At 51.7% G+C, this 27,460-nt stretch overlaps 5 protein-coding genes across 5 annotated transcripts; 2 read left to right on the top strand and 3 right to left on the bottom strand.

Moving 5' to 3' along the window:
- Positions 1–777: 777 nt before the first annotated feature.
- On the top strand, positions 778–15,557 carry sidC (nonribosomal siderophore peptide synthase SidC). The gene is made up of 2 exons (XM_025632271.1): positions 778–1,584; positions 1,645–15,557. The coding sequence occupies exons 1-2, from the start codon at positions 1,072–1,074 to the stop codon at positions 15,388–15,390; spliced, it is 14,259 nt and encodes a 4,752-aa protein (XP_025493256.1). The 5' UTR covers positions 778–1,071; the 3' UTR covers positions 15,391–15,557.
- Positions 15,558–16,240: 683 nt separating this feature from the next.
- On the bottom strand, positions 16,241–18,235 carry BO82DRAFT_411977 (uncharacterized protein; the record flags this gene model as incomplete). Its single annotated transcript, XM_025639823.1, has 3 exons — positions 16,241–17,069; positions 17,137–17,869; positions 17,929–18,235. 3 exons carry the CDS (start codon positions 18,233–18,235, stop codon positions 16,241–16,243), a joined length of 1,869 nt encoding a protein of 622 aa, XP_025493255.1.
- An 835-nt stretch (positions 18,236–19,070) lies between these two features.
- BO82DRAFT_280223 (putative integral membrane protein Pth11-like) lies at positions 19,071–20,421 on the bottom strand (the record flags this gene model as incomplete). Its single annotated transcript, XM_025631293.1, has 5 exons — positions 19,071–19,515; positions 19,586–19,962; positions 20,025–20,092; positions 20,143–20,179; positions 20,233–20,421. 5 exons carry the CDS (start codon positions 20,419–20,421, stop codon positions 19,071–19,073), a joined length of 1,116 nt encoding a protein of 371 aa, XP_025493254.1.
- A 2,045-nt stretch (positions 20,422–22,466) lies between these two features.
- BO82DRAFT_45139 (NAD dependent epimerase/dehydratase) lies at positions 22,467–23,854 on the bottom strand. The gene is made up of 4 exons (XM_025641207.1): positions 23,789–23,854; positions 23,444–23,735; positions 22,769–23,364; positions 22,467–22,715 (listed from the first exon to the last, which is right to left on the bottom strand). The coding sequence occupies exons 1-4, from the start codon at positions 23,830–23,832 to the stop codon at positions 22,601–22,603; spliced, it is 1,047 nt and encodes a 348-aa protein (XP_025493253.1). The 5' UTR covers positions 23,833–23,854; the 3' UTR covers positions 22,467–22,600.
- Positions 23,855–24,586: 732 nt separating this feature from the next.
- On the top strand, positions 24,587–26,065 carry BO82DRAFT_391042 (uncharacterized protein). Its single transcript, XM_025638550.1, has 2 exons — positions 24,587–24,753; positions 24,816–26,065. Exons 1-2 carry the CDS (start codon positions 24,652–24,654, stop codon positions 25,896–25,898), a joined length of 1,185 nt encoding a protein of 394 aa, XP_025493252.1. The 5' UTR covers positions 24,587–24,651; the 3' UTR covers positions 25,899–26,065.
- Positions 26,066–27,460: the final 1,395 nt, after the last annotated feature.

The raw sequence follows: 27,460 nt of genomic DNA, 5'->3' as shown, positions 1-27,460 counted from the left end.
AGAAAAAAGTCTAGACTATTTATTCTAGGCATAACGCATTCAAGGATCCATACTCAAAAATAATCACAAGCACAGGCTTCTATTATAGAGATCTATGACGATGGGTAGTAAGTTGAAAACAGCGGGGGACTTTTCTAATTTTAGTGTGTTTATAGTAAGTGCTAATTACCTGAATCAAAGCCTAACAGAATAATGTATAAGTAGTAAACCACATTCAGCATGTTACTTTTACTCAGAAAGTACAAGGCTTTGACAGACTTTGCCCCTATATTGATTAGTCAAAGGGATCCGCTCGAACCATTGGAATATAGGTGTAGTAGACAAGCAAAACCATAGATTTCAAGAGAAAGTCACATTTTACATAAGATCAAGAGCTGAATAGTCTCTATGTAAGCTGTGATGCAGAAGTTCGCAACGCATATAACCGTATCAGACATGCGACAACACTTAGACTGCACAGCATGCAGAATCTTATCAGATGATCTAATCAGATAAGCACGATGCTGATGGTCGGAGAAACCTCAGGCCGAAGCGAAAGGCTGGCCGGGCGGTGGTTGGCCTGAACACTGGCCTGAGGCCGAGGGCCGTGGCGCGATGCGCGCGTCTGGCACGGGCTACCGGGATCAGGGATGAGTGAGAAAAATCATGCGCTCAACCCCCCGAGCTCATCTAGCACCGTCTACCAATCTTCTTACTTGTAAATAATCACTCTCGAATTCGGATGCTACAGATTGGATAATCCTGAAATCTTGTCCCCCCACTTTCACCTCACATTCTTTCGGAAAATGTGATCAATGCCCAATGGCTTCGCGTGGCACCCGTTTGGATCCACTGCAAGTCATGCTGACCAGACACCATTTATGCATATCCTTGGAAGTTCCTGCGTGAGCAAAGTACTTGCCGCGCAACAATAGTAAATTATATCTTCTCATTCCTGTGGCCACCTGTGTTCCTCAAACATCATTCTTTCTACCATCCTAAGAGTTATCTCTCCTGCTGTTGAGCAAGTCAGCGTCGCGGTCATCCTCTGCAGGTGCGTGACTTGTACCCCGCTTTGGACATTTCACATCAATGGCAGCCGCCTTTTCGCAAGATGAGGGGTACAACGCCTCGTTGACAACAACCTCTGCAACACACAATGCTCTCGATTCAGCCATGACTCTTGTTTCTATCCCTACTACCAAGCTTCCTGCTCTGGATACAGTCGATCAGTACGCAGTCGACAATTCTTCGCAGAACTCAGTAGTCCTGAGCTCCCGCGTCGAGCTTGCTTGCGATACAAATTTCCAAGCTGTTGCAAGTGACCTCGTTCAAGGATACGCTCACTTTATCTCGAGCTTCACAGGTCTGGATGAGATCGCATTCTTTGTCGCACGTCATCCAACCGCCATCTCTGGTCCAGAGAAAGAGCGCGGAGTGGTCTGTGCTTCTGTACTTCGGGAAGCCGATGGCCAGCGTTGCACCATCGAAGAGGTGGACGAGCAGTATCATGACGCTGATGAAGTCCACTTCTGTCTGGCTTTGGGACTCTGCGAAGGACTTGAAAATGGCGAGCAACATCCCCTTTCTAAGGGTACTGCAAATGTGGGTTTCCTGTTACTTGCCTTTGACTGTCGCCACAGCGCCTTACTGATCGACCCGCAGAATTTCACGCTATACGTGGGGCCTGCCACCACCACTGCTACCATCCAGATCTGCTTTACCTATCCCGACCGACTGATTCCCGTATTTGCAGTGGATCAGCTGCTCAGGACTATTGCCGCTCACTTGGCGGATTCGTCTTTATCATTGGCCTTCGAGGCCTCCCCTCCCGAGCTTTCTGTTATGAATTTCCCTCCATCTATGATACCCCCTTCACGACGCCATGATTGGAATGAATTTACTGATTCTACGATACCCCAACAACATCTTATCCACGCTGCGTTCGAGGGCTGGGCCCGGACAAAGCCTGATGCCATAGCCCTCGATTTCGTTCATTCTTTGCCTTCTGCAACTTGTTCTGCAAAGCACAGCGTTCTCACTTATTCTGACCTCGACCAAGCAGCCACTAATCTCGCTGTACATATCAGAGGCCTGCTGGCGGCCCGCGATGCTGCTGATTGTGGGCAAATTGTCCCTGTGTACATGACGACATCGCCCGAACTGTACATTTCATACCTGGGCATATTGAAAGCCGGGTTTGCATTTTCTCCTATTCCACAAGATGCTCCGGTGGAGAGGATACGTGAAATCCTTCAGGATATAGGCTGTCCTATCATTTTGGGTAATATACCCGAGCCATCTTCTGGGCCTTGGTCTACTGATGAGCGTGGTGATGATGAGCGTATACCCGTATGGGTCAACGTAAAGGAAGTTTCCAGATGGGAAGGGCTGATTGATCGTACCCAATCCTCACAAGCTGAAAGTGTCCTTGAGAAAGTGGATATCCAGGATGACCAAATCGCCTATCTCCTCTTTACCAGTGGCTCTACTGGGAAGCCGAAAGGTGTGCAAGTAAGCCATCTTGCAGTCACCTGTTCAATAGAGTCCCATGCTACGGCTATCCCGCTCCCTGGTGATTTTGAAGGTGATTTTCGTTGGTTTCAATTTGCTTCTCCAACGTTCGATCCGTCTCTCATGGAGATATTCGTCACCTTGAGTACCGGAGCTACTCTCTGCGCCGCTGATCGAAGCCTGACATTGACTGATCTCGAAGCCACCATCAACGAAGCAAGAGCGACCATCATGATGGCTACGCCAAGCTTGGCTGCACTCTTGCGACCTTCCCGACTAAATACTCTTCAAGCGCTCTGGACGATGGGCGAGAAGCTCAATAGAACAGTCATCGCAAACTTCTCAACTACATCACTCGATGCACCGCATAGAATGTTGGTTAATGCATATGGACCCACTGAGGCTGCTATTAATTGCACCTATATGGCACCAGTTGGTCGTTTGCTTCGGGGCTCAATCATTGGCAAAGCGCTTCCGACTTGCGCGATGTTTGTCTTAGACCCCAACAGTCATGAACCAAGACCGATCGCAGCGGGTCTCGCTGGTGAGCTGGCAATAGGAGGTCCGCAAGTCAGCAAGGGATATCTGAACCGCCCGAACGAAACTGCGAAGGCCTTCGTGAACAGCGCAGATTTCGGGTATTTGTATCGTACTGGGGACATGGCGCGCATCGTCTGGGACGAATCCGGCTGTCTAGTGATTGAATTTCTCGGTCGGATAACATCAGATCAGGTGAAAATCAGCGGCCGCCGGCTTGAACTTGGCGAGATTGAGTCGGTCCTGTCTACAACCCCTGGAGTAACAGAAGCTGTGGCCGTGGTACTCAAACGCGACGTTGATGTACAGGGAAGTGAGCAAATAGTGGCATGTCTCGTTGTCAACAACGGCGACGCGAGTGCTGTCGAGAAACAGTTGATGACAAATGAGGCTCACTCCAAAGCGCAGCAATACCTGTCCATTTATATGTGCCCCTCCGCATATGCTTTCTTTCCTAGCCTCCCCCGATCGAGCTCCGGCAAGGTTGACCGCAAAGCAATCTCGGCTCAACTTCGAGAATCAGGCAAGAGTGATGTTCAATTGTACAACCCACAGGAGCCTGTTCGAGACACTACGAATGGTGTACAGAATCAGTGGGAAATTCCGGAGGACGAGGATCTATTGTCTATACAACAGCTTGTGATTGATCTCATTGCTCAGACAACAAACGAGGATGTTGCTGCTATCACGCCTGAAGCTGGACTGTATTCTCTCGGGATTGACAGTCTCGGCGCGATGCGCCTTCTGCAGAAGTTACGGGATCATGCTATTGATGGTCTCTCTGTCGGCGACGTGTTGCAGTCACAGACGCCAGAAGCTCTGGTTTCCCTCGTCTTTCAGCGTTGTCAGATGGCGGAGAAGGTAGACACTAACGGAATCCACGACCCACTGCATCAGAAGCTTGAAGAATTCAGTCAACGAAATGCACTCATATGTGCAGAAAGACTAGACTTGACGCCGAATCAAGTTACGAGAGTTCTTCCGACAACAGCAACGCAATCAGGCATGCTAACCAGTTTTCTGCGTAGCTCATCTGATAAGACATCTGCGGCTCGCTCGTACATTTACCACACTGTCCTGCGGCTCGAACCTGATGTCGACCTTCCCAAGATCCAGAGGGCTTGGGATACGGTCCTTTCCAGCTATGATTCCTTTCGCACGGTATTTTGTTGGGTCGACGATGATATGGCCCCATTCGCCCAATGCATTCTTGCTCCTGAAGCAGTGCCTCGCGCTGATTGGGCTGTCTATCAAATTACCGAGGCTGTCTCAAATGAGGCGGCTCTTCAAACTGCGCTCCGCGATGCCGAAGAGGCCATTGATATTAGCAAACCGCCATTTCGGTTGTCTCTGGTTAATAGTCACACGGGGAGTCAGATTGTTCTGAGCATGTTCCACGGAATATTTGACGGTGGCTCGCTGCAGCTCTTGCTTGAGGATGTAACTTCCATCTACTGCGATAAGCCAGCCAAGCAACGAACTTCTATTGAGCATGTCGTGAAGCATCACTTCCAATCAGATCAGGCCGCAACCTCCGACTTCTGGAACAGGCATTTGGCACAACACTCTCCTGTCCCGTTCCCATCTTTGACCTCATACCGACCCTCTTCAGTCAAAACCACCGGCTGCGTGGAGATCACAGCCAGTATTCGTCAGGATACCCTCAAGAAGAGATCTAAAGTTATTGGATCAAGTCCTCTTTCGGTACTTCAGGCGGCCTGGGGATTAGTCTTATTAGCTTACAGTGGTACGCCTGATCGGGATGTTGTAATGGGCAGCGTTATCTCAGGCCGACTTGACGTTGTCTCGGAGATCTGCATTGGCCCGACATTTACCACTGTTCCGATCAGACTCACTCTTGAGAACTCGCAGACCAATCCAGCTGACACCTGCACAAATCGCGCCATTACCCAATGCCTAACAAAGCTCAATGCAAGCGCTCTGTCTCATTTGCAACCTGGGTTGGGATCACTCGTTACGGCGGAAGGAAGACTTCCATACGATACACTGATAGCGTATCAAGATTTCAATGCAGGCTCCAATGCAAGTGGTATCTGGAACTCAATTCATCACCCGCCCATGGCGAATGACTTTGCAGTCATGATAGAGGTGTGGCCGTGTCCCGATTCCTCCTTAACATTCCGTGCCAGTTTCGATGAGTCCAAGCTTGATCTGAGCTCGGCAAAGATGATGCTAGGACATATGTCTGACATAGTCGAATTTATTCTCAACGAGCCAGAAGGGATATTTCTCGAAGGCCCCATGAAGACCAGATGTGACTCGAGATCATGCTTCAACCCGCAACCTAAGATCATCGAGGAGGCAGAAAAAGGATCTCTTCTACAATCGCAGTTTGAGGAGCATGCACTGGCACACCCTCAAGACCCTGCTTTGATTTTCAAGCATAATTTGGATGACGAATATGACACACAGAATATTACCTGGTCTTACGGAAAGCTCAACGACATAGCCGAACGACTTGCAGTACGCCTTACCCAACTCAGTGGTGAGCTGAACAACCGTCCAATCCCAATCTGCATTGAGAAGAGTCCTGCCATGTATGTTGCGATTCTCGGTATTCTCAAAGCTGGAGGCGCTTGGTGCCCAATCGACACTATGTCTCCTGCACAGCGTCGTCACGACTTGATTGCCCGGACTGCATCAAGCATTTTACTGGTTTCTAATCTTGATGGGGCCCAGCCAGAGGGTTCGGTTCCCGCCGAGGTGCAGACTTTAGATGTGAATCGTTTCATTGATGAAACATCGGCTGAAACGAATGGAGCGACTTCCACCATTCTCAGGTCTCAAGTCAATTCAAACGATATGGCGTACTTGATCTGGACCAGTGGAACAACCGGCGCACCCAAAGGAGTGCCGATCAAACACTCGTCCGCTGTGTCTAGTATGAGAACGCTTCAGAAAGAGATTCCTACGGATGTGCCGGGGGGTGTAAGATGCTTGCAATTTTCATCTTACACTTTCGACGTATCAATTCAGGATATCTTTTATACCTGGGGTGTTGGTGGCGTTCTCATTTCTGCTACGAGGGATATCATGCTTGGCTCGTTTTCAAGGCTAGCCAATATTACCAAAGCAACGCATGCACATTTGACCCCTGCTTTCTCAGCTGGAGTACCTCGGAAGAGCTGTGAGACATTACAGGTCATTACCATGATTGGCGAAAAGCTGACGCAGTCCGTGGCTGATGATTGGGGTACCGATATGAGGGCTTTCAACACATACGGACCAGCCGAGGTTACAGTTGTCTCGACCATCAGAGAGTTCGGCAATGAGCATAAGAATGTCAGAAGCGCGAACATTGGTTGGCCCATGGAGACTGTCTCGGTCTTCGTGACCAAGAGTCAGCGCCTGGTCATGAAGAATGCCATCGGAGAGCTGGCACTTGGCGGTCCCCAACTCTCTCCTGGCTATCTGAATCAGGAAGATGTCACGAAAGCGAAGTACGTATGGAACGATGAGGCTCAACAAATCGTCTACTATACTGGTGACCTCGTTCGGATGCTTGCCGATGGCTCTCTTGAATACATCAACCGCGTCGATGATCTAGTCAAGCTGGGCGGCATTCGGGTGGAGCTGAGTGAGATAAGCTTCTCTCTGCGAGAATGCCATGGACTTGTTGAAAGCATTGAGACCCTTGTTCTCAGTCGTTCGGACAGGCCAAACAGTGTGGTGGTCGCCTTTCTGTCCGCGCCGAAAGCTGCAGCAATGGAAGAGCAGGATCAATTGGTATTATCGGGTCAATCTGCTGTCGAAATAGCTCGAGCTGCCAGCGAACAAGCTCAGCGTGTTCTGCCCGATCACATGATTCCTTCCGTCTTCCTCGTGGTGTCTAGTATTCCTAAAACACCTTCAGCGAAGACTGATCGTAGGGCACTACAAGCGGCCTATGCATCAATTGACATCAAAGGCTGGGAATCTGAAACAGCCTTGGCCAATGGCTCTCTGGTTACTGCCCATGATACGGTTGGTGCATCCGTTGCTGCCCACATCGTCGAAATAATTTCTTCATTGGCCGGCATTTCATCCTCAGTTGTCTCCAAGTCCAGCCGGCTTGGTAGCCTCGGCATTGATTCGATTCGCGCAATCCGGGTGGCCTCTAGACTGAAAGAAGCCGGCCATCAAATCTCGGTCGTTGACGTTCTCAACTGCGTGACTGTCCAGGATTTGATGCTGCTAGTTTCTGACGCAAGTCAAGGTACTTCAGCCGAATCCTCCGAACCGTTCGACGTGAGGGATTTCAATGAAACATGGCATAGTGCCGCCGCGAATCAGATTGGAGAAAGCTTTACGATCCTTAAAGCATCTCCGTTGCAGGAAAGCTTGCTTAGTGAGACAATGGGCACGTACTCCATGTACTGGAGCAATCATTTCTTTCTCTTGGACGATATGGTGGACCTTTCAAGGTTGAAGCAAGCTTGGCTCGCTACGTGCCAACGCACCGAAGCTTTGAGGACTGGGTTCATTCCTTTCGCTGAGATTAGAAAATCAGGGCCTAGTACAGCCGGCAGCCGTGATTCCTCCATTTTGCAGATTGTCTATCAGCTTCCAGACCTCAACTGGAAGGTTCTGCAATGCCCTGAATTGGATATCACAGAGCTTCGGGATCAAAGATTGCATGATATCATGTCCACGCATCAGAAGGCCTACTTCAGACACCCACCGTGGGCTGTCACCATATTTGATACCGGCGCCGAACGTATCATGATGTTCACAGTCCATCACTCTATACATGACGAGCCTTCACTTGGTCTCATGTTGGATGACGTGCGATGTGCTTATACTTACAAGCCGCCATCCCGGGTACAGCTCACTGATGCATTCTCCCTTATCCTTCCCACCGAGAAGAGAAGCAAGAAAACTAGCCAGTTCTGGAATTTACAACTGAAGAACTTTTCTGATCAAGATGCTCCTGTTTGGCCCGACCTTACTGGCAAGAGATTGCAACCGGGCGAAGTCCCAGTGTATGAGTTGATCTCAGAAGGGCTTCCGTTGACTGAGCCGAGTGCCAAGTTGCAGCGAACCGCAGTCGAATTAAGACTGTCCTCAATTGCGTCCATCATTCGCGCAGCGTGGTGCTATGTATCATTAAGCTACCTTGGGGTTCCAGCAGCCGTGTTTGCTGAGACGCTCTCTGATCGTGTTTTACACCCCGACCTCGAGAACAGCATTGGACCCTTGATATCCGTCGTACCCGTTCCATTCCATCCCAATGGAAGCGTTCGGGAGATACTCATCAGTCAGCACCGAGTTTCTGTTCAGGCCTGGAAGTACCGTCATATTCATGCTCGCGAGGTTCGAAAGTTGTTGAATCGCCAAAGAGGCGAGGCGCTTTACCCTGCGGTATTCAATTTCCACATTGCCACCGATGACTCTATCGATCTCATAGAGCCTAGCATCTGGCATGAATTAGATGATGAGGTGGGCCTACACGTCGAACACCCCATGGCGTTCAATGCTTTTCAGCGCTCCGACGGTACGATCTATATAGAAGCCTCTTCAGACAGCAGGGTAATGTCGCGGGCCCAGCTGTCGGTCTTTGTCCGCCAAGTTGACGGATTGGTGAGTTCAATGCTCTCATCGATTGACGAGTCTTTCGGAAGTCTGGTCAACCATCTCCCGAAAAGTCTGCGGTCGATTTCGGATCAGCCAGTTAGTGAAGAAGTGGCAAACTCAGTGCGGCTAAGCCCAACGCATTGGCTTGAGGTATATGCTGCCAGAAGTCCCGAATTGATTGCCGTTGAGGTCGCCAGTAGCATAACAGAGTCCGGGATCGAGAAGGAGACAATGACCTATGGTACATTAAATACCGAGGCGAACCGAGTGGCTGCCTACATCGCCTCACTAGGTCACAAGAACAGAATGATCGCGGTTTGCTCCGAGCGAGATTTGATTTCGTATCCCATCATCATTGGCATCTTCAAGTCGGGAAACACTTATCTCCCGATTGACGACGGTCTCCCGGCTGACCGAAAAGCTTTCCTGATCGAGGATGGCAATTGCCCGTTCGTCTTCACCGAGAAACCATTTGCTGCATCCTTCGGAAATGTGCCGAAGACCTGCCAGATTACGTGCTTTGATGATGCTCAGTTCACTGAGTTATTGACAGCGATGCCAACCGAGGACAAGGATTACATGTCTGATCCAGATGATCTAGCTTATCTGCTGTATACCTCTGGATCTACAGGAAAGCCCAAAGGCGTCATGGTGACCAGAGGTAATCTTTCGTCATTCATCGAGTCCTTTTCTGAATTCACCTGCCGTCGTGCCCCAGTCACTTTGGAGCTCGCGGGAACTGGCAGATATCTTGCTCAAGCCAGTCGTGCCTTTGATCCTCACCTTTTGGAAATGTTCTTCCCATGGAGACATGGCATGGCGACCGCGACAGCTCCCAGAGCTATGATTCTCAATGATCTCGGATTGACGATCTCCAAATGGGAGATCACGCACGCCAGCCTTGTTCCATCTTTGGTGGATCAGTCCAATATTGTGCCTGCGCAATGTCCCAGTCTGAAGTACATGACTGTTGGCGGCGAAAAGATATCGCAGAAAGTTTTGGATACATGGGCTTCGGCACCCGGATTTGCTCTTGTGAATGCGTACGGCCCTACCGAGGCAACAATTGGCTGCACCTTCGCTTCAGTGGGCAAAGAGACGAATCTACGTAACATTGGGCCTCCACTAAGTGCTTGTGTTGGTCACGTCTTCATGCCTGGCACACTCACATACGCTCTCAGAGGCCAGACAGGAGAACTCTGTTTCACGGGCGACCTTGTTGCAAAAGGCTATCTCAACCGGCCTGATGCAACTGGGTTTGTAATCGGGCCAAACGGGGAGAAGATGTATCGTACTGGCGATATTGGACGCTTGATGCCGGATGACTCGGTCGAGTACCTTGGCCGCGGCGATGACCAGACCAAGATTCGTGGCCAACGACTGGAGCTTGGAGAGGTCTCCGAGACTATTCGCTCCTCTTGTAGTCTTAACATCAGTGTTGTCACGACGGTCGCAAAACACCCTGGTCTCTCAAGGCAGCAGCTAATCTCCTTTATCGCGCGATCCAACGCCCACAAAAGTGGTCAAGACGCGAATGTCGCATTCCTGTTCTCGGAATTCGCCACGCTCGGTAGAGAACTGCAGGATGCGTGCAAGAGAAAGCTACCGAATTACATGGTGCCTGAGCTTATCCTCCCCATCACTTACATTCCGCTGGCGCCTCTGTCCGGCAAAGCAAACATCAAGGAACTTGCTGCTCTCTTCGCCGACCTCCCCCTTACCACTGTTCTGCAAGGTAACAATGCCTCGAGCAAAGATGGCACCATTGGTAACCGGCCCTTATCTGCCGATGAGCAGGCTGTGGCGCAAGAACTCTGCGAAATTGTTGCGGCAGATCCCGCGTCAATCGGACCAATGACAAACATTTTTGAGATCGGTTTGGATAGCCTCAGCGCCATTGGTCTCTCAATCAAGCTCAGAGGAATTGGCTATCAGGCTACAGTGGCTCTTGTCATGAGCAACCCTTTCGTCGAGCAACTTGCACGTCTGCCTAGACGTTCCTCTTCGGCGAGAGAGACTGCCATCTCGACTATTCGTCGGCAATTTGCTCAGATCGAATCTGAGTACAGGGAGCATCCTGTTGCAGATATTGATCCAGCTCGAATAGCTGCGATTCGACCTTGCTTGCCCCTGCAAGAAGGTCTAGTTGCACGATCCATGAATATTGAAGGCCACCATCTTTATGTCAATCACATTATCCTGAAACTTGAGCAATCTACTGAACTGGAAATGCTAAAGTCTGCGTGGCAAACGGTCGCCGATGATAATGAGATATTGAGAACTGCTTTTGCTCCCTTTGACAAGCAGATAGTGCAGGTGATCCTTGCAGCTGATGCCCATCAAATCTGCTGGGTGGAAGAAGAAAACAACAACTTGGACGAATCGATAAAAAGGCATCAGGACAATCATGACCAGATCTCTCAAGAAATACTCTCCAACATGACTAGGTCTCCACCAGTACGATTCTCAATTGCGAAGTCATCAAGCACCAATGAGCCTTTTGCATTGTTCATCGACATTCACCATGCGCTTTATGACGGCGAGTCCTTCTTCATGTTGATGGAGGATGCTGCATCCCGGTATGCAGGTGAAGAAGTGCCTGAAAGAGGATCGCCGTCAGAATTCATTGAGCATGTATACACCCAGGATATGGACAAAACAAAAGAACATTGGGTTTCGTATCTGGCTGGCTATCGCCCAACGACTTTCCGAAGTGACACCGATGCCATGGAGGATTCTGCTTTCAGAAGCAGAAAGCTCCACAGCAGTCTTAGCGAACTGGAACGGTGTTCCGCAGCACTGCATACCACCGTGCCATCTTTAGTTCAAGCAGTATTCGCGCTCCTTTTGGCGGATACTGTTGGAGCTCCCGACGTGTCATACGGTTTGGTGCTGTCGGGCAGAGCCGTGTCTGTACCAGGCGCATCGTCCGTCCTGCTGCCGTGCATCACCACTGTCCCAGGCCGTCTCAATGTTACCGAACTAGAAACCGTTGACGAAGTGATCGAACATGTGCAAAAGTCTACAATTCGATCTCTCGAGTTTCAACACACTCCCTTGAGACACATTCAGCGATGGATTGAGGCCGATGCACCGCTGTTTGACTGCCTTTTCTCATACATCCGCACCACACCTCCTCCCAAACACTGCCTGTGGCAGGAGTTGGATAGCCACATGCCTGCAGAATACCCTTTTGCAGTTGAAGTCGAGGCAAACCATGCAACGGACACGATCCAACTGCACTGCAACTTCTCGTCGTCGTTTGGATCTCCCTACGATGCGGAGGTATTTTTGGAGAAGATGGAGGCCGTGATCTCGAGTGTGTTGTCTGGCGAGGGTCTTTCTTTGGCCAATTTCAACTTATCCCGGCCCTCCACACCGGGCACACAATCTCCTCTTGTTGCATGGGACAACTCCAATTGGTCCTCCATAGAAACCCAGATTCGAGAGCACACTGCGAGGTTCTGTGGACTGACAGCAGGGGACGTCACGAAGGGTGCATCGTTCTTGAGTCTAGGCATTGACTCTGTCACGGCGATCCAATTCTCCCGAAGACTTCGCGAGGTGGGATTGAGCGTCTCTTCGTCGGACATCATGCGATATTCCTGCATAGGTGCACTTGCCAAGTACATCGATGACATTACCAGCAATGGGGTCCCAGATCAGGACTCAGAAAGCGTTGAAGGTGACCATATTGATGTTGCAGTCTACGGTCAATACGCCCGCCTTCTGGACAAGGAGGATTCTATCACTGCGATTTTCGAGACTACGCCTTTGCAGTCGGGAATGATCACTCAAACCCTAGCCACCGACGGGCAGGTCTATGTCTACCCGCATCCTGTCAGGCTTGCCGATTCCGTTGATATCACGCGCCTTAAAGAGGCTCTGATCCAGGTAATTGAGAGGAATGATATCCTGCGCACCTCATTCCACCAGATAGAAGAGCTTGGGCCTTCCTGGATTGGTGCTGTTCATAGCAAACCACCACTTGAATGGGCAGAGATCACCTTGCCTACTGACGCTAACGTCCCGTCGGAGATCGCGGCTTTGCACTCTTTCCACGAAGAATCTAGCTTTGAAACTCCTCCTCTCAAGACTTTCTTGGTCAATCAACCGGATGGCAGGGCTCTTGTGATTGTCCTGCACCATGCGCTCTACGATGGTGCTTCTATGCCATTTTTCTTCGAAGACTTGGCAATGATTTACAATGGTGATCCGGCGCCGGAGAGACCCAATTTCTCGGAAACAGCCAAGCATATTCTAAAGGGACAGGACGAGTCTTCCAAGTTCTGGACTCAAAGGTTACAGGGATATGAAATCTCTGAACTTCCTCTGCTGCCTACCTCCGAGTCTGCCGACTGTGTGTATACTTCCGAGCGACTATTGAATGTCGATCTATCTACAGTGATTGAGGCCTGCAAAGCAATGGAGGTTACAGTTCAGAGCGTGTCTCTCTTGGCCTACGCCAAATTGCTGGCTCATCTTATGGGGAGGCGCGATGTGGTATTTGGACAAGTCCTGGCGGGGCGGTCGCTGTCAGTAGCCGGAGCTGAGAAGACCCTGGGACCGCTATTTAACACTGTGGCCCAGAGAGTCAGTTTCGAGCCAAAGTTCTTGAGCAACAAGGCAATGGCTCTCCGCCTGCAACAACTGACAACCGATGCTCAGATGCACCAGAATGCGCCTTTGCGGACGGTGCAAAACTCGCTCCGACGGTCCAATGCCCTGACCTCGGCATCTTTGTTTGATACTCTTTTTGTCTTCCAGAAGAGTGCGGACTTCGCCGGCAGTGTTATCAATGAGCAGGCGATCTGGACCCCATATGAGGACTACAACTACACCGCACAGGCGGAGTATAAACTGAATATTGAGGTGGATCATGCAAGTCATGGCCTTGTGGTCAATGCTGCCTGCAGTGGAAAACATTTCACCCAGACCGCGCTCGATAAGCTCTTGGACGAGTATGCTGCGATCATCAGTGATATCATCGAACACCCCACGAGGTGTGCGACAATTGTGCCCGAGGGCCTTGGTGATCTTCCCATGAAATTGTCTCGGGATGGATCCCAGGATCGTGAGGTCGAAGATTCCTCTAAGCCTGTGCATGAGGACATAATCCGATCTATACTTGCAGAGGTGGCTGGTGTTTCCGTGGACAATATCAAACCGGACACTAGCATCTTCAGCGTTGGGCTGGACTCCCTGTCAGCCATTCGCATCGCCTCTCTCTGTCGCGCCAAGGGACTCAGAACTGGCGTTGCTGACATACTGCAAGGAAACACCCTTCGCGGCATCAGTCAACGGATTCAACCTGTCTCAGAGAACAGCAAGCAATCACGGGGCTCCCTCATTGAGAACTACGAGCAGGTCGAGAAAGCTGTCCTGCAGCAACTTAGGCTGGAGAAGAGTTCGGTCGAGGCGATTCTCCCGTGCCTTGGTGGGCAGTACTATCACCTTGCCAGCTGGCTCAAGTCCGGAAGAAAATTGTTCGAACCTGCCTGGCCGTACATTTGCGCCGAGCGAGTTGATGCCGCAAGGCTAGAGGAGGCTTGGTTCCAGCTGCAACAGAGACATCCTATACTGCGGACCTGCTTTGCAGCGACATCTGCAACAGACGCCGTACAGGTTGTCCTGAAGCAAGCGATGCGTGACACAGGCAAGTTCAAGGTCATCGAATATTCCTGCCCTGTCACGGAAGCGGCCAAGGTTCAAGCCAGGGAAGAGGCGCTGCTTCCGTCCTCGCTGTCCACGCCTCCTGTTCGTCTGCGGCTGTTGAAGGCCAGTGATCGCGATGGTATTCTTGTGCTCATCAATCATGCTGCGTACGATGCGTGGACTATGCCAATGTTTGTGTCTGAGCTTGCCCAGCTTTATCGGGGTCAGGAGCTCAATAGCAATCCAGACTTCCCGGCCTTCGTGGATTTTTCGCTTGGTTCTCTTCGTGAGCTTGATGAGAAGCAGTACTGGTCTTCAACTGTGGGCTCAGCCACCCCTACCCTAATCAACAAAGCCCACAGCAGCGGAGAGGAGGTCTCCGGTCAGCTGTTCGTGGGTGCCTGGGAAAAGGTCAAGGGCTTGTCGAGATTGGAAAGCACTTGCCGGGCTGCAGGCATCAGCCTGCAAACCGTGGTTCTCCTCGCGGTTTCTCGCAGCATCGCTCGACTTACCGGGGTCTCGTCTCCCACGGTGGGTCTCTATCAAACAAGTCGATCTGCGTCGTTCGACAACATCGACAAATTATCCGGCCCATGTCTCAATGTGAATCCATTCCGCGTTTCCGAGGTCACGCCAGGCGAGGATGTTGGTCTGGTGGAGCAGGCCCGAGCCATCCAGTCGGCCCTCGCAGAACGTGTCTCCTACGAACAGAGCTCGCTCCGAGACGTGCTCTCCTGGTCCAGCGTCCAACATACCGGGGGCCATCTATTCAATGCTTGGGTGAACCTGCTTTGGATGCAGAATGCTGTTCCGTCAGCCAACGACACGGCGCCGGATGCGGAGGTAGACGAGAGCGGCGAGCTGTTCTTGCCGTTGCAGATCGGCGTCCCGACGGATTTCATCCCGTCGGACCCCCTGGCTGAGGCGGCAACGTCGGTGGCGGCTTTGGACACGTCCTTCCTCCCTGACGAGAATCTGTATATTGATATTGGCCCTGATTCTAAGACCGACTCTCTTGGGTTTGGTGTGCGGGTCGAGGGGGGGCTCTTGGATGAAGAAGAGGTGCATAGTTTTTTGACGGAGATTGCGAGTGAGATCGAGAAGTGTGTCTCGGCTTTTGGTGCGACTTAAGGTGTTGCGAGGTTACATGAAGATAAGAGGGCCAGGGACAGTTGTTTTATCTCGTGCATATACTGACTGCTACATACTGTGAAATTTGTCTAATGTTGTTATCGCGTTGATAGATTATTCTTGTTTTTAGAGCTAGATTTCCTACCATCCAAATTCTGCTTTCCTCGCTGCTCTGCATATTAAAGCTCTACACAGCGTATCACCCGTTCAGAGACCAAGACCTACTTCCCCAATCCTCCCCTCCTCTCTCCCCCAAGCTATCCCTCAAAACTATAAACCATCCTCATCCCCCCCCCCCCCCCCCCTGGGTGGGGGGTGGAGGCAGTGATGGGTTTGGTGCTGTGTGCTGTCGAGCAGGAGAAAGAATACAAGTGGACGGAGTAGGTATAAGTTGTAAGAGGGACGACGTCCGAATGAGGGAGACGGGTCTGGGGCTTGGCATGGGATATTCTTTCGACGGTTCTCTGAGTCAAAACAAGGGTAAACAAGGTGCCAGTGGGTAACTCGTTTGGTGAAGGCCTTTGGATCACACAGCCGGCTTACTACTCAGGAACACCGACAAATTGGTCAATGCGAACTCATAGCCGTAAGCTCAAGGTTGATATATGATATTGGATGCGTGCAGTAAACGGGGGTAGGGAGGGAGGTTTGTACGGTAGGTAACGGGAACAATGACCTCAATCACATTAGACTCACCTGATGAACAAACAATATCAAATCGAAAACTGCAGACAGAACGAGTTTGTACTCTTTACATGGTGTCGTAGATCATTCACACCTGACAAACCCCACCTTCGCATCAAATATCCAGTCTTTCAAGTCACCCAAGGCTTTCCAACTTCTCAACTTCTCAACTCCCCCCGTCTCCTCGAGTGAAACCGATCGACTCCACAACCCCGGCCACAAACTCATCAAACCCCTCCAAACCCCCATTCTCGTCCCTTCCAAACAGCTCCGCCTCCTCATAGATCGACACATCCGCATCCTCACTCTCCACCACGTCCACCAGATCCGAAACATCCGGCCCGTGCACCGGCGTCGACGGCCGATAATACGGCGTCGACGCCGCCGACACCGACGACCGCGAGGAGCCCGGAAACACGTCGCGGCGGTACATGTAGGCGGGCAGACTCTCCGCAAAGGTCCACTCCCAGTTCCCGTGGTCCGCCACCCGCGGGATGGGCAGGATGTGGCGGCTGTATCTGCTGTCTCCACGCTGCTCGAAGGGCGGGACGACGGGCTCCCGCGGGGGGTACGGGATGGCCAGGAGGGCGAACTCCTCCAGGTGGCGAGCGACGTGGTTGTACAGCCTGTGGGCGGCGTGGAAGGCGGCCACGTTGCCGAGGTAGGCGTCGTCGTTGCGCGGGGGGTCTTCGCCGGGCCGTGGACCGCAGAACGGGCAGCGCCGGAAGATGGCTGGGGAGGGGCGGCGGGACTCGTGGCTGATGGTTTTGAGGTCTGCCGAGGTGTAGCCGTGGGCGTTGATGCCGTGTTGCTCGAAGGCAACCTGGCGGTAGAAGGTGCGGCCGCGGCAGCGGGGCACGCGGCAGGTCCAGGTTGATGAGTGGCTGGTTTCCATGTGGTAGAGCCACTGCTGCGGCGTACGGAAGGTGTTGGTCTCTGCGGTGCAGGCGTCGAAGATGCACATGTAGGGCTCGAGGTCGGTGAGGACGTGTTGTCTTTGTGCCTGGGGTGTTAGCTAGGTATGATGAATTTGGGGGGAGGGGGCAAGGGGACGGAACTCACCTCCACGCATCATGCGAGGCGTATCGAGCGGCTGGCAGCGTGAAGCGGCAGTACGGACACTCGAACTCCTCCTGGCCCGGGCCCAGAGTGGGACGCGGGGGGTGCTCTTCGTGCGCTGCGTCTCGCATGGCCATCACGAACGTGGCGGGGTTCAGGTTCTGCCGGGGGACGTGCATGGGCGAGTCATCCTGGAAGCGAGAGTGATAGGCGAGTGCCCTGCGACGATTGACAACCATGGTCCCCAGTCGGGCGTTGAGCACTTTGTTATAGACATCGCAGCGGTGTCGAAGCGCACTGCGGACCACCACCTGGAACTCCTCATTGACGTCCCGCTCCCATTCGTCGCGGACGCTGTAGTCCGGGTGGTCCTGCAGCAGGACGCTCGGCGCATACATGCTGGAATGGGCGAGGAGATCCGTGGCCCAGTCCAGATTGCGGATGAGATGCCAGACCTCGTAGCGGCAGAACCGCAGAGCGTTGGTGAACGGGTCCTCCGATTGACGGTGCCGCGGCGCTTCGGCGAACTCGGCGTCGACCTCTTCCTCGTGCGACTCACTTGCAGATTCTTGCGGACTGGACTCACCGTCTTGTTCAACCTGACCACCGCCGCCGCCATTGTCCTTACCGTCCTCATCTGCTCCCAGAGCAGCGACAGCAGCAGCAGCAGTAACAGCAGCCTCCAGAGCCTCAACAGCCTCAACGACCTTCAACGCCTTCCTCAACTTCCGCCGATCTAAGCTCCGGTCCTCAGTGAGCATAATACAAATCCTTCAAGAAACACAGGGAACTCACAAGCCCGAATCCCCAGCATCATCGACTCCAGCCCGGTGAACAGCACACCCCGCACCTCGAGCTTGTTGCGCAGCCGGTAATCCAGCGTCATGTCCACGCGGTCGGTCTCGAACACGTACCCGTGCTCCAGCCAGGCGGCGAACTGCACCCGGTGGACATGGAAGACGTGCGGCGCGCGGTCCGCGAACCTCGCGGCGAGAACGTCCAGCTCCCTCTGGCACTTCCGGGCGAGCTCGACGAGCGGCGCCTGGCCCGGGGGTTTTATCGTTACGGTTAGGCTTAGGTTGGGGGGACGTTGGGGTGGCATTTTGATGCCTTTGGGGGTAGGGTAGGGGAATGGAGAGGTGAGAGTCGGGGGGATGAGGGTGAGGTGGACAGGTGAGAGGACGAGATGGATGCACAGATGAAGTTCAAAACACCCGAGGAGAAGCACAGGGAGATGAAATAGACAGGATAAGTAAAGGCAAAAGGGACGTGTACACTAGCGGAAAAGGAACAAGAAGAGGGCATGGACAGGAAAGGTGACGGCAAAGAAAACAGGCACAGTAAAAGCGTGTGGTACAGCTGGCTACCTCTAAATGTTGCAATACTAAGTAACGATCAGTCCCCTGATCAATCGCATGCGCACATAAACACGGCCGATTTGGGTTAGTATATGAAAGCACTAGGTATTCACCTCGTGGCAGTTCAGTTGTCTGGCATAGACTCCCAGGCCCCACAGGAAACGTGCGTGTCGGCATGCCGACGGCAGTCGGGACCCTGAAAGCCGAATCTTGTTTCGGGCCGATGCGCAGACAACCTGCAGACACTATCGTTTGGTTCTCTGTGTGAGACTCTGTTCGTTGTGGAACTGTCAGCTCACTCCCGGTCACTGGCTCATAGATCATCGAAAGGAGAAGAGAAATGCCTGTCTGTAAGTAAAGTAAGTGAGGATTATTTTTGTACATGTCTAACTGAGTGAGAGCTTCACAGACCAGAACCTCCGCTATCCATACATACTCCGACGCCGCAAAAGAAAACGCCAACCCTGTGCAACAATAAACATTATGTACAATAAATACTCCGCAGGAAAAACAACCGGATCCTAGCCAGACTCTTGGCATCTCCCCCTCTATAATTTCTCTTTTGTCATCATAACAGCCTTACCGATGCTCTTCCCGGACGTGAAACTCCTTCTGGATCGTGATGGACAGGAGATCCATGGGCCCCGCCTCCTCATCGCTATGGCGGCCTTTGCCTATACTGTCGAGCTCAAAATGCGCGGAGGTCGTCGTTAGCATGGCTTCCTCGTCGCGACGAGCGATCCTTTCATCTCCACCTTGGATCTTGCTGAGGATGTTGGGCGCGTACCGGACGGCCTTGGGTGGGCCAGTGCTGCGTGGCTTGGGCTGGACGGGAGCAGGTGTGCCCAGCATGCGGTTGAGGATGGTTCGGAAGAGTGGTTGTAGAACGGGAAGACAAGCGCAGAAAATGCCAATGGAGGGCTCAATACTCGACCAAATGAAGACGTCCCCGAGAATCCAGGTCACATCGGTGCTGTTGACAAAGGTGAAGTAGTAGATCCGAATCGCGCTCGCCACACAGACGCTGTCAGGTGGGCGAACCGTCAGCTGTGCTCGTTTGAGTGGCACGGTACGTGGAAGAAGCAAAGACTTACAATCCGCCTAAGAGAAAGATGCTCAAGATCTGGATCTTCTGTGATCGCCGGAGTTGAAGCCTCCACACCAGAGGAACAGGCACCAGCAAAATGACTATATCACCGACCATGTTTGCGACTGCGTGGCCAATGTAGAACGCGTATAAATTGTATCTCTCGCTGCCCCCTTCCGGGTTCAGGTATTTGGTCCAGTAGTAGGAGACAGGTTGACAGGCCGCCAGAAACGCAACGGTGCAGCCGACCCAGTAACTAAGAGCTAGGACTATACAAGCCCACATGGTCCACCTCATGCCGAAGATGCGCCGGTAGGATAGGATGATCGAGAGTTTGATGAGCGTGACAGTGGTCACGTACAGAAGGACATTGGCGAACAGAACCTACAGTAATGTCTTTAAGTCAGTCGTCTGTTTCATTTATACGGCAGGGGGGCATTGCTGACCTTCACCATGGCGACGATATCTTCCATGCTTACTACCCAGATGTGCTTGCCGACGCCGTGTTTGCCTCCTACGTATAGTTAGCATTCGACCACTTAGGCATACATGACAGCCACGAACCCACTATAGCACTAATCATATTTGCCGTTCCAGAAAGCTATGTCAAGTCATCAGTTGAGGTCAAGGAAGTGGGAAGCATTGGGACTGTACCAGCGCTGCTACAATCAGCCAATCATCCAGGCCTATGCGAGCCTGCTGCACCTTTAACCGGGAGAACAACCGGACACTGATTGTGATGCAGGCCAAAGTGTACATAGTCGCGACAATAGCGTCATTTTTGGATGCATTACTGGCCGTTAGGTCGATGCCTTTTGGCGGCAGACCGACGAGATGCGACATATCCAGCTCCTTTATCGATCGAGCGTGCCCACAAGCATCGTGGGATGAGCAATGCTCAAGTTTATGAGGACAGTGGGACGATCCGGGGGTCCGACTAGCTTTTGTTCCTTGATCCATCGATCAGGGGCCAGGTGAACTGGCCGTTAATATAGAGACCGAACCACATGGTCCAAAGCATAGTGGGCGAGCCTAGCCCTAACCCATGATGCAATCTTACAGTAACCCTGGGGCTGTTTTGCTTTTCTTTTCCTCTGCAAGGTAGACATTCTAGAAAACGCACAAGCGATCCAGCCTGTGAGCTTCCATGGTGCGGATTGTATACTCATCATGGGGGGCCAAAGACAGTCCTCTGGTTCTTCGCATGATCGAAAGCGGGTGGGGGCGCTTTGACAGGCAGATTTCCACCCGGTCGGTCACTTTTCAAGTGTCTCGCGGGAAACAAGCCGGAGTACGTATTTTGGCGCGGAACAACGCACTAACTGCCAGAGATTAATTATTTCCATCCACTGTGCCCCAAACTGACTCAGTAGAAGAAAGGAGAAGCCCCGATATTTTGTCAAGACTTTTTTAAAAGGATCTGTTCCATATGTCTTCGATGAACCTTGCAAGACGAAGTCAGTGCAGCAGTTCGGTCTGTCCGAGAAAACGCCCACATAGCCTTCCGGCCCCAGCTTAGTTCTTACATGCACTTCAACCTCCCCCGGTAACGCAAGAGCTCTCCCTGTAGATGCATCCTTGCAAGGTTGGCACTGTGCGATCCTCACGCCCCCAAAAATCCCACGTTTTTCTGACTCAAGTTCCCCGGTTGGCACGTGGGAAAGTCGGTGGCCTGATGACAGATTTCCAGGCAGTACGGTAATCCGTGCGCTGTTCGATCAAGCATGTTTCTGCCATATGAGACAGGGTTGCAAGAGACCCACTATCCACGGAGAGATTCCCAAATAGAGCTTTGATGGTGCTTAATAGACGCCGATAAGTATCATGCGGTGTGATGGTTCGCTGGGTCAACGAATTGACTTGGGGCATCTAGTCTTAAAGCCAGCCACCAATAGCACAGTTGACGTATGCACTTCGCAGGCAATGTGTGATAAGCTATCTGATGTGGTAGGGGATGACAATATATTGTTCATGAGCCAGTGTCAGAGCTTTAGGAGTATGAGTTCGAGCCTGGTTCGACTCGACGAATGGAATCGTGCTCAGTAATGATCGAAAGCAACCTAAGTACTATGTGGCAGTACTTCCGATGGGTGGTCTCTTTTCCGACCGGGCAGTTGGTTGTAGGAAGGGTTATAATTGGATATAGAGCTGTACAATAATCTGAAAGCTGAACGTGCCCGTCAGATGACTATCTGCTCAGCATTGAACCCAGTAAAGCGATAGTTGTTCTTGGCTTGAGGGATGAGATTCATCGGATTGTAAAGTGGCAAAGAATGGCGATGCCTGCATGCTTCCAGAAGCCGAGCGGAAAGACAACCCAGCCAAAACAACTCTCCACTGTAGTTCCCGAGCGTTTCACAACATGGACGGGATACCACAAAGCTTGAGTCGAGGCCTATATGTGACCATTTTAAGATCCCACTGCACTCCACCTGTCTAACCCCTTGAATCTCCGCCTCACGTTATGGGCGCCAGACAGCTACCCATTCACTGATCGTCCTCATCTGTCACTTTTCTCGGTGAATTGTGATCATCACGGTGATCCTCAATGACTCGTTTGCTGAAAATCTTGGCTCAACGCGCAGTACGATCATGCGCCGGCAATTCCCCCTCGGCAATTGTTTTTCTTCATCGAATTTTGTTCGTATCTGATCTTGTATAAATCACGCCATAGCTTGCACATCCCCTGGATCTTCCAGCATCGACAAGTGTACAGTACGAGCCCTGAACCCTGCCGCAAAGCCAGTGCTAGCATTGAAAATAGGGAATGCCCCCAGCACCCCTACCCCTTGTTCCAACTGGACAAGTGGGGTCAAATTGATAAGCTTTGCATGCTGAAGGACAACATCCACATTCACTCACTATTGGTGAATTCACTTAAAACAAATCTCGGGTGCATGACCCAGTTCCGAGCGACGCAGCGGCGCGAAGCCTTCAATACGGTCGTCAAGTAGCTTCCTGAGCTCTGGCTCGAGTCGAGGCGCGCTGTTCGGCGTGAGTGAGCACACAATACCCAGGGCCTTTATTGTTCCTGCAATATATCCTCGAAAGTCGATTTGATGGAGTGCTCCCAGTCGTGCTCGGTTTTCAAGGGCTTCCATCCAATCGCAAAAGCCTTGTGGGATCTAGTACTAGAGCTATTTGTTCCGTCAGATCTTGTTCAGGTTGGGGATGAGAGATTGCATCTCACTTAGAAGCAAAGCACGCTTCCGCATAACCCACGTTTCCATCGGCCAGTTTCTCTGCAGCATCCCTAAGGCTTATCGATCTCGGGCTAGCTGATCTCAAGACGCCCAAGTCAAACCCTGCCTTGCCTATCCGGCTTGTCACATCAACCCACTTGTGAGATCCAGTGTTGGCGAAGTAGTAGCCATTCCGGCCAAAGGGGATTTCTTCGCCGGACAGAATCCTCGCCACTAACGTGACATAGAGACGAGCCAGGTCCTCTACATGGACATGGCCTAGCTTTGCTTCGCCGGTGTCGACATGTTCTGCGTAGCCAGATGCAATTGCGTTCCTGATCAGTGCGGGGATTTGGTGTGATTGGTTCTTGAACCACCCGCTACCCCGGCCATAGACGAGTGGGGGCATGACGACGTATGCCTTGACCCCCAAGCTCTCACTCGTCTGTATGGCTGTAATTTCGGCTGTTCTCTGTGCGTAGGCTTCTTGAGAGTCGCGCGTTTGCTCATAATTGAATATATCATCATCCTGATCGGAAAATGTTCGTAGCTCGAATGAGGATGGCGTGATAGATGGGACGGATACGCAGGTTGTTCCCGAGAGCTGAGGATTTCCAAGATTACTTTTGTCAAAATGCTGTCCGAGGATACCCTTGTGGATAGCAGTAGGCACAGCTACTCACATGAAGGAAGTGAACATCGTGGCCAGTCTGCTCACGTCTCTTGCTGAGACCTTGTATGAGTGCCTTGGTGGCAGCAACGTGGAAGCCGGTCGCAACATTAACGACGATATCGTGGCTGCTGGCCGCTCGTGCTAGTCCGTCCGCATCATCCAGACCAGACACAAGGGTCGTTTGAACCCCTTTGCTAGTCAAGAGATCTGCTTGCTCTGGGCGACGTACAGCTGCTGTGATGGACAGCTTCGCTAGTTGAGTCTCGGCCAATTCGAGTAACTGATGCAGAACAGTTCCTCCACTGCAATGATCACGTTAGCGTTTGATATGACGCTCCTTCAAAATGAGACGTACATAAATCCAGTCGCTCCTGTCAAAAGTAGTTTGGTCTGCGTCATGGTCAATTGACGTTCTAGTTTCTGTGGCCTGCAATGAACATCCTACATTCACTCGGGAGGTACAAGTCAGTTATATCCATGTACCCCGCTTGGTGGCTGATCATCACGATTACAAATAGAGCCTTGTCACATGCGGAACTCGAGAAGAGACTTGGGTCTCTTCTGCCCTACGAAATGGAAGTGGAAATGACGATGGACCATATTGGTTCTATTTAGGAGGGGCTTTCGCTGGCGCTAGGCCCACGCGGAATACATTTTCCTAGCACTTCCTCCAGCTTAGATTCGACATACCGGCAACTTCTTAGTAACAAAAATCATCTGTTGTCGTCATCACGAACTGAGACTCTGTTCCCTGTAAGCTGTGACTTGTCTCGATGTACGAGTATCTCTGACTAGACTATATCTTTTACATTCATTGCAAGGGTGTGATATGCGGTACTATGAGCTTTCCCGGAACCTGCTTGCCGTAACTGTAGTATCTTGGGCCCTCTTAGAGATACTAGTGAGAGCTCCTGTGAGGAGGTAGCATTCATTCCTTCTTTCTCATACCTCCTTTCATGGCATTTCCTTTGCCATATCTGTACACTGTTCGCTTCGTACAAAGCAGACTCACCGAGCATACAGTCACGTGACTGTGACCGACTCCAAAATAGTGCAGGAAGGTTCTCGACTAGCCGAATCCAGACAGGCGTGGGGTGGGGTTCCGCTCCGCCCCCGACCGCATCCGTCTGGCTCTTATCAACCACCGCTGCCATTTGATCGGCGTGTCTTCTGCCTAGGTTCACATAGACACTATCAGTTCTACATTTACTAGTCGATATGAGCGGCTTCAGAGGGGTTATGAAAGAGGGCTGGCACCCTAAAGGTCGAGATGGGAAGAAGGAAGGTTGGAGGAATGATTTCAAAGGCATCAATCAAGTGGTTCGTGTCTGCTCCCGATCACGTAGTTGAGCTTAGTGCTGACCAACTTCTCTAACAACCAGGCCGGATGGATGGGCAAAGGAAAGGACAAGGATGAGCATGAAGAGCATGTCGCCGTACCACTCTCATCCTTGAAGGATCCTGCCTCTTTTGGACCACCCCCGAAGCACATCAAGTACCACGGCGCCGGAGCGCTCCCGAACGAACTCACACCGGACCGGAGAGGCTTGGGCGCCCCCTTATCTCAAGACCATTTTAATCAACAACATGCACGACAACAGGAGGAGGAGCAAGCTCGGAACGATGAGGCTCAGAAGCCAGCAGCACCTCCTCTACCATATCGAGCGAATCGGACAGGACTAGATACCGCCAACCTACCGCCGCCCCCAGTCAGGCGCGTGGACTCTCCGGCAGACTCTGTGACATCTGCAAGCTCCAAACCAAAACCCAGCGTTCCACCTCGACTTCCGTCTCGGGCCAGCTCAACGCTGTCCTCGCAGCCGCCCACTCCGCCTCCCGCCTATTCCACACAGCCGTCAACCACCAAACCTCTCGAAGGATACCTGAATCAGAATGCCACTTCTAATCTCTCCCGAGCCGGTATTTCAGTGCCTGCTCTCGGCATCGGGAGTGATAGCAGTCCTTCCGGCGCTGCTTCACCACCAACTGCGGGCCCAGTTGGTCAAGCTCCAGTGAATGAGCTCCAGGCTCGCTTTTCTCAGCTGAGGACTACATCCTCCGCCCCAGCACCTCCTCCGCCAGCACGAGGAAGTATCTACGCAAACGAATCATCACTTGTGTCTACCCCCCACGCACGGAGTGGTTCTGCGTCGCTCAACGACTTCCGCGAGCGACATGGCGATAAGATTGAGGCCGGCAAACAAAAGCTAAACGGGCTCAATGAGAAATATGGAATTTCGCAACGGGTCAACAAGTTCTTTGATGATCAAAAGTCCCCAAGTGCTCAGGTGCCCCCGGTGCCTCCGCACCCGGCTGTACATCGTTCCTCATCGAGCGTCGACTCCTTGGGCCAGAGAAAGGCCCCGCCGCCGCCGCCTCCAAAGAAGGCGGGGATGCGATCAACGCCTGTTAATAGCACAGGTTCTGCGCCGCCGCCTGTTCCATTTAACACTAAACCCCGCTGAGCGCAGGGTGACTATCCTTTTTATGTAACACTAGCTGGTTGTTATTATGCGCAAGATGCTCGCGCTGCTGCACATGTACTTCAGCGAATCATGGCGATTGCTGGATATCAGTCGTTCTCTATACATTCAACTGTACATAAGGTTTTAGGCTAGCGAGAAACATGGATGACAGATGCTGGAGTAGCCGAAGCGTATCAATCCGATTGAGTATAGCCAGTAAAGGGAAGGCAATGACGTCGGTGGGTCATGCTGACTCAAAATCGGAAGAAATGGATATTGCCGCTGCTCACCGCTTAACATGGCTGCCTAATTCTGGGGGCTGGCATTTTTCCTTGATGAGGTCGACTTGATGTCATTTGGTTTGAACCGGTGGTTACTGTATGAGTATGTTGTTGTTCATCCGTCAATGGCTTGATTTGCGGGGAGAGCGAACATGCGGGATCATGATGTACAGTACGCCATGGATGTTGGCCACCATTGGCGTCATTATATGGTCAGAGAATTCTCCAATTGAGCTGGTTGGTTAACCGAGGCTCTCTACTCGGACGAGGAGAAGAAAAGGATTCTTCTATGCAGGAACGAGCAGGTGCCTTAGGCTCTCACAACACTATGAAGATAGCTTCCATTCTCAGCCCCTTCTCGAACTACAAACTCCTACCAGCATAAGCATCCCTTGATGGCTGACCACAATCTCTTGCCAGGGAGTGGCCGGGTCAACCCCAGAACCCCGAATAAGGTGTGATTAACGCCGTTAATCACAGTCACAAGCATACCGGACCTCTCCAGAAATTTATTGCGCATTTGAGTCTGCCTGCCTTTGTTGGGCCGAGGCTTTGAAGGGCGACCGAATTCCCAACAAAACGCATCATGGCTCCACTTTAATGCTCTTGTCGTTGCTCCCATTTGTCCTTATCTGGGTTTCCTGCTTGGCTCAGTCCGGCGACAGGTCGGAGCTGCGATGAAAGGAAGTTGAACTGATCAAAGTGACTGGATAATGGATATTATTGACCTCTTGGACTGTTTCTGAGTAGTCCCAAGTTTCACCCGTTGAAAAGAGATAATTGCCTCTGCTTTCCTTTCAGGCGCCCACGACGATCTTCCTTTTTTTTTTTTTTTTTCCTTGGTTAAATCTCCGTCATTCCCCTTTCTTAATTCCCTATTCTCTTTCACACATTGCATAACCCGAGGATTAACAGGGTTAATGCAACAAGTAAATAATTGATCCTTTATCCGAACTCTTATCGGAGTGATTGGCGCCTGTGCTCTTGCGGTATTGCGGTATTGTATTTGCGGGTGTGATTTTCCACTAGAACTTTTTTTTTTTTTTCCCAAAGCCGGCTTCCTTCCCTTTTTTGGGGTCAAGGACGTGGACTGTTGAGAAAAGCTTCCCCGTTTACCCCATTATCGGTGTCATTGAACGTGACTAGGGCATAACTATCTGCTCAATTCCTCCCTTTTGTTCACTGAGGCACTACTATATCTCCCTTTGTGATTAACTCACTACCATCATCTGCCTCTCTATACATACCCATATACCAGTGTCCGCTCCCGGTTGCGTCACC

This window comes from Aspergillus uvarum (assembly GCF_003184745.1).
Source record: "Aspergillus uvarum CBS 121591 unplaced genomic scaffold BO82scaffold_18, whole genome shotgun sequence".
NCBI lineage: Eukaryota > Fungi > Ascomycota > Eurotiomycetes > Eurotiales > Aspergillaceae > Aspergillus > Aspergillus uvarum.
The sequence above is the reverse complement of the archived record's forward strand: the minus strand, read 5'-3'. Positions and strand labels throughout refer to the sequence as shown.

What these genes read in the sequence shown, in the direction of transcription:
- sidC (XM_025632271.1), top strand. Translation starts at nt 1,072, where the DNA reads ATGGCAGCCGCCTTTTCGCAAGATGAGGGGTACAACGCCTCGTTGACA. An exon ending in TTTCTAAGGGTACTGCAAAT is followed by an intron (nt 1,585 to 1,644) that starts GTGGGTTTCCTG and finishes ATCGACCCGCAG; the next exon opens with AATTTCACGCTATACGTGGG.
- BO82DRAFT_45139 (XM_025641207.1), bottom strand. Translation starts at nt 23,832, where the DNA reads ATGACGCAGACCAAACTACTTTTGACAGGAGCGACTGGATTTAT. An exon ending in ACAGGAGCGACTGGATTTAT is followed by an intron (nt 23,736 to 23,788) that starts GTACGTCTCATT and finishes TGATCATTGCAG; the next exon opens with TGGAGGAACTGTTCTGCATC. An exon ending in GAAGCGTGCTTTGCTTCTAA is followed by an intron (nt 22,716 to 22,768) that starts GTGAGATGCAAT and finishes CGGAACAAATAG; the next exon opens with CTCTAGTACTAGATCCCACA.
- BO82DRAFT_391042 (XM_025638550.1), top strand. Translation starts at nt 24,652, where the DNA reads ATGAGCGGCTTCAGAGGGGTTATGAAAGAGGGCTGGCACCCTAAAGGT. An exon ending in TCAAAGGCATCAATCAAGTG is followed by an intron (nt 24,754 to 24,815) that starts GTTCGTGTCTGC and finishes TCTAACAACCAG; the next exon opens with GCCGGATGGATGGGCAAAGG.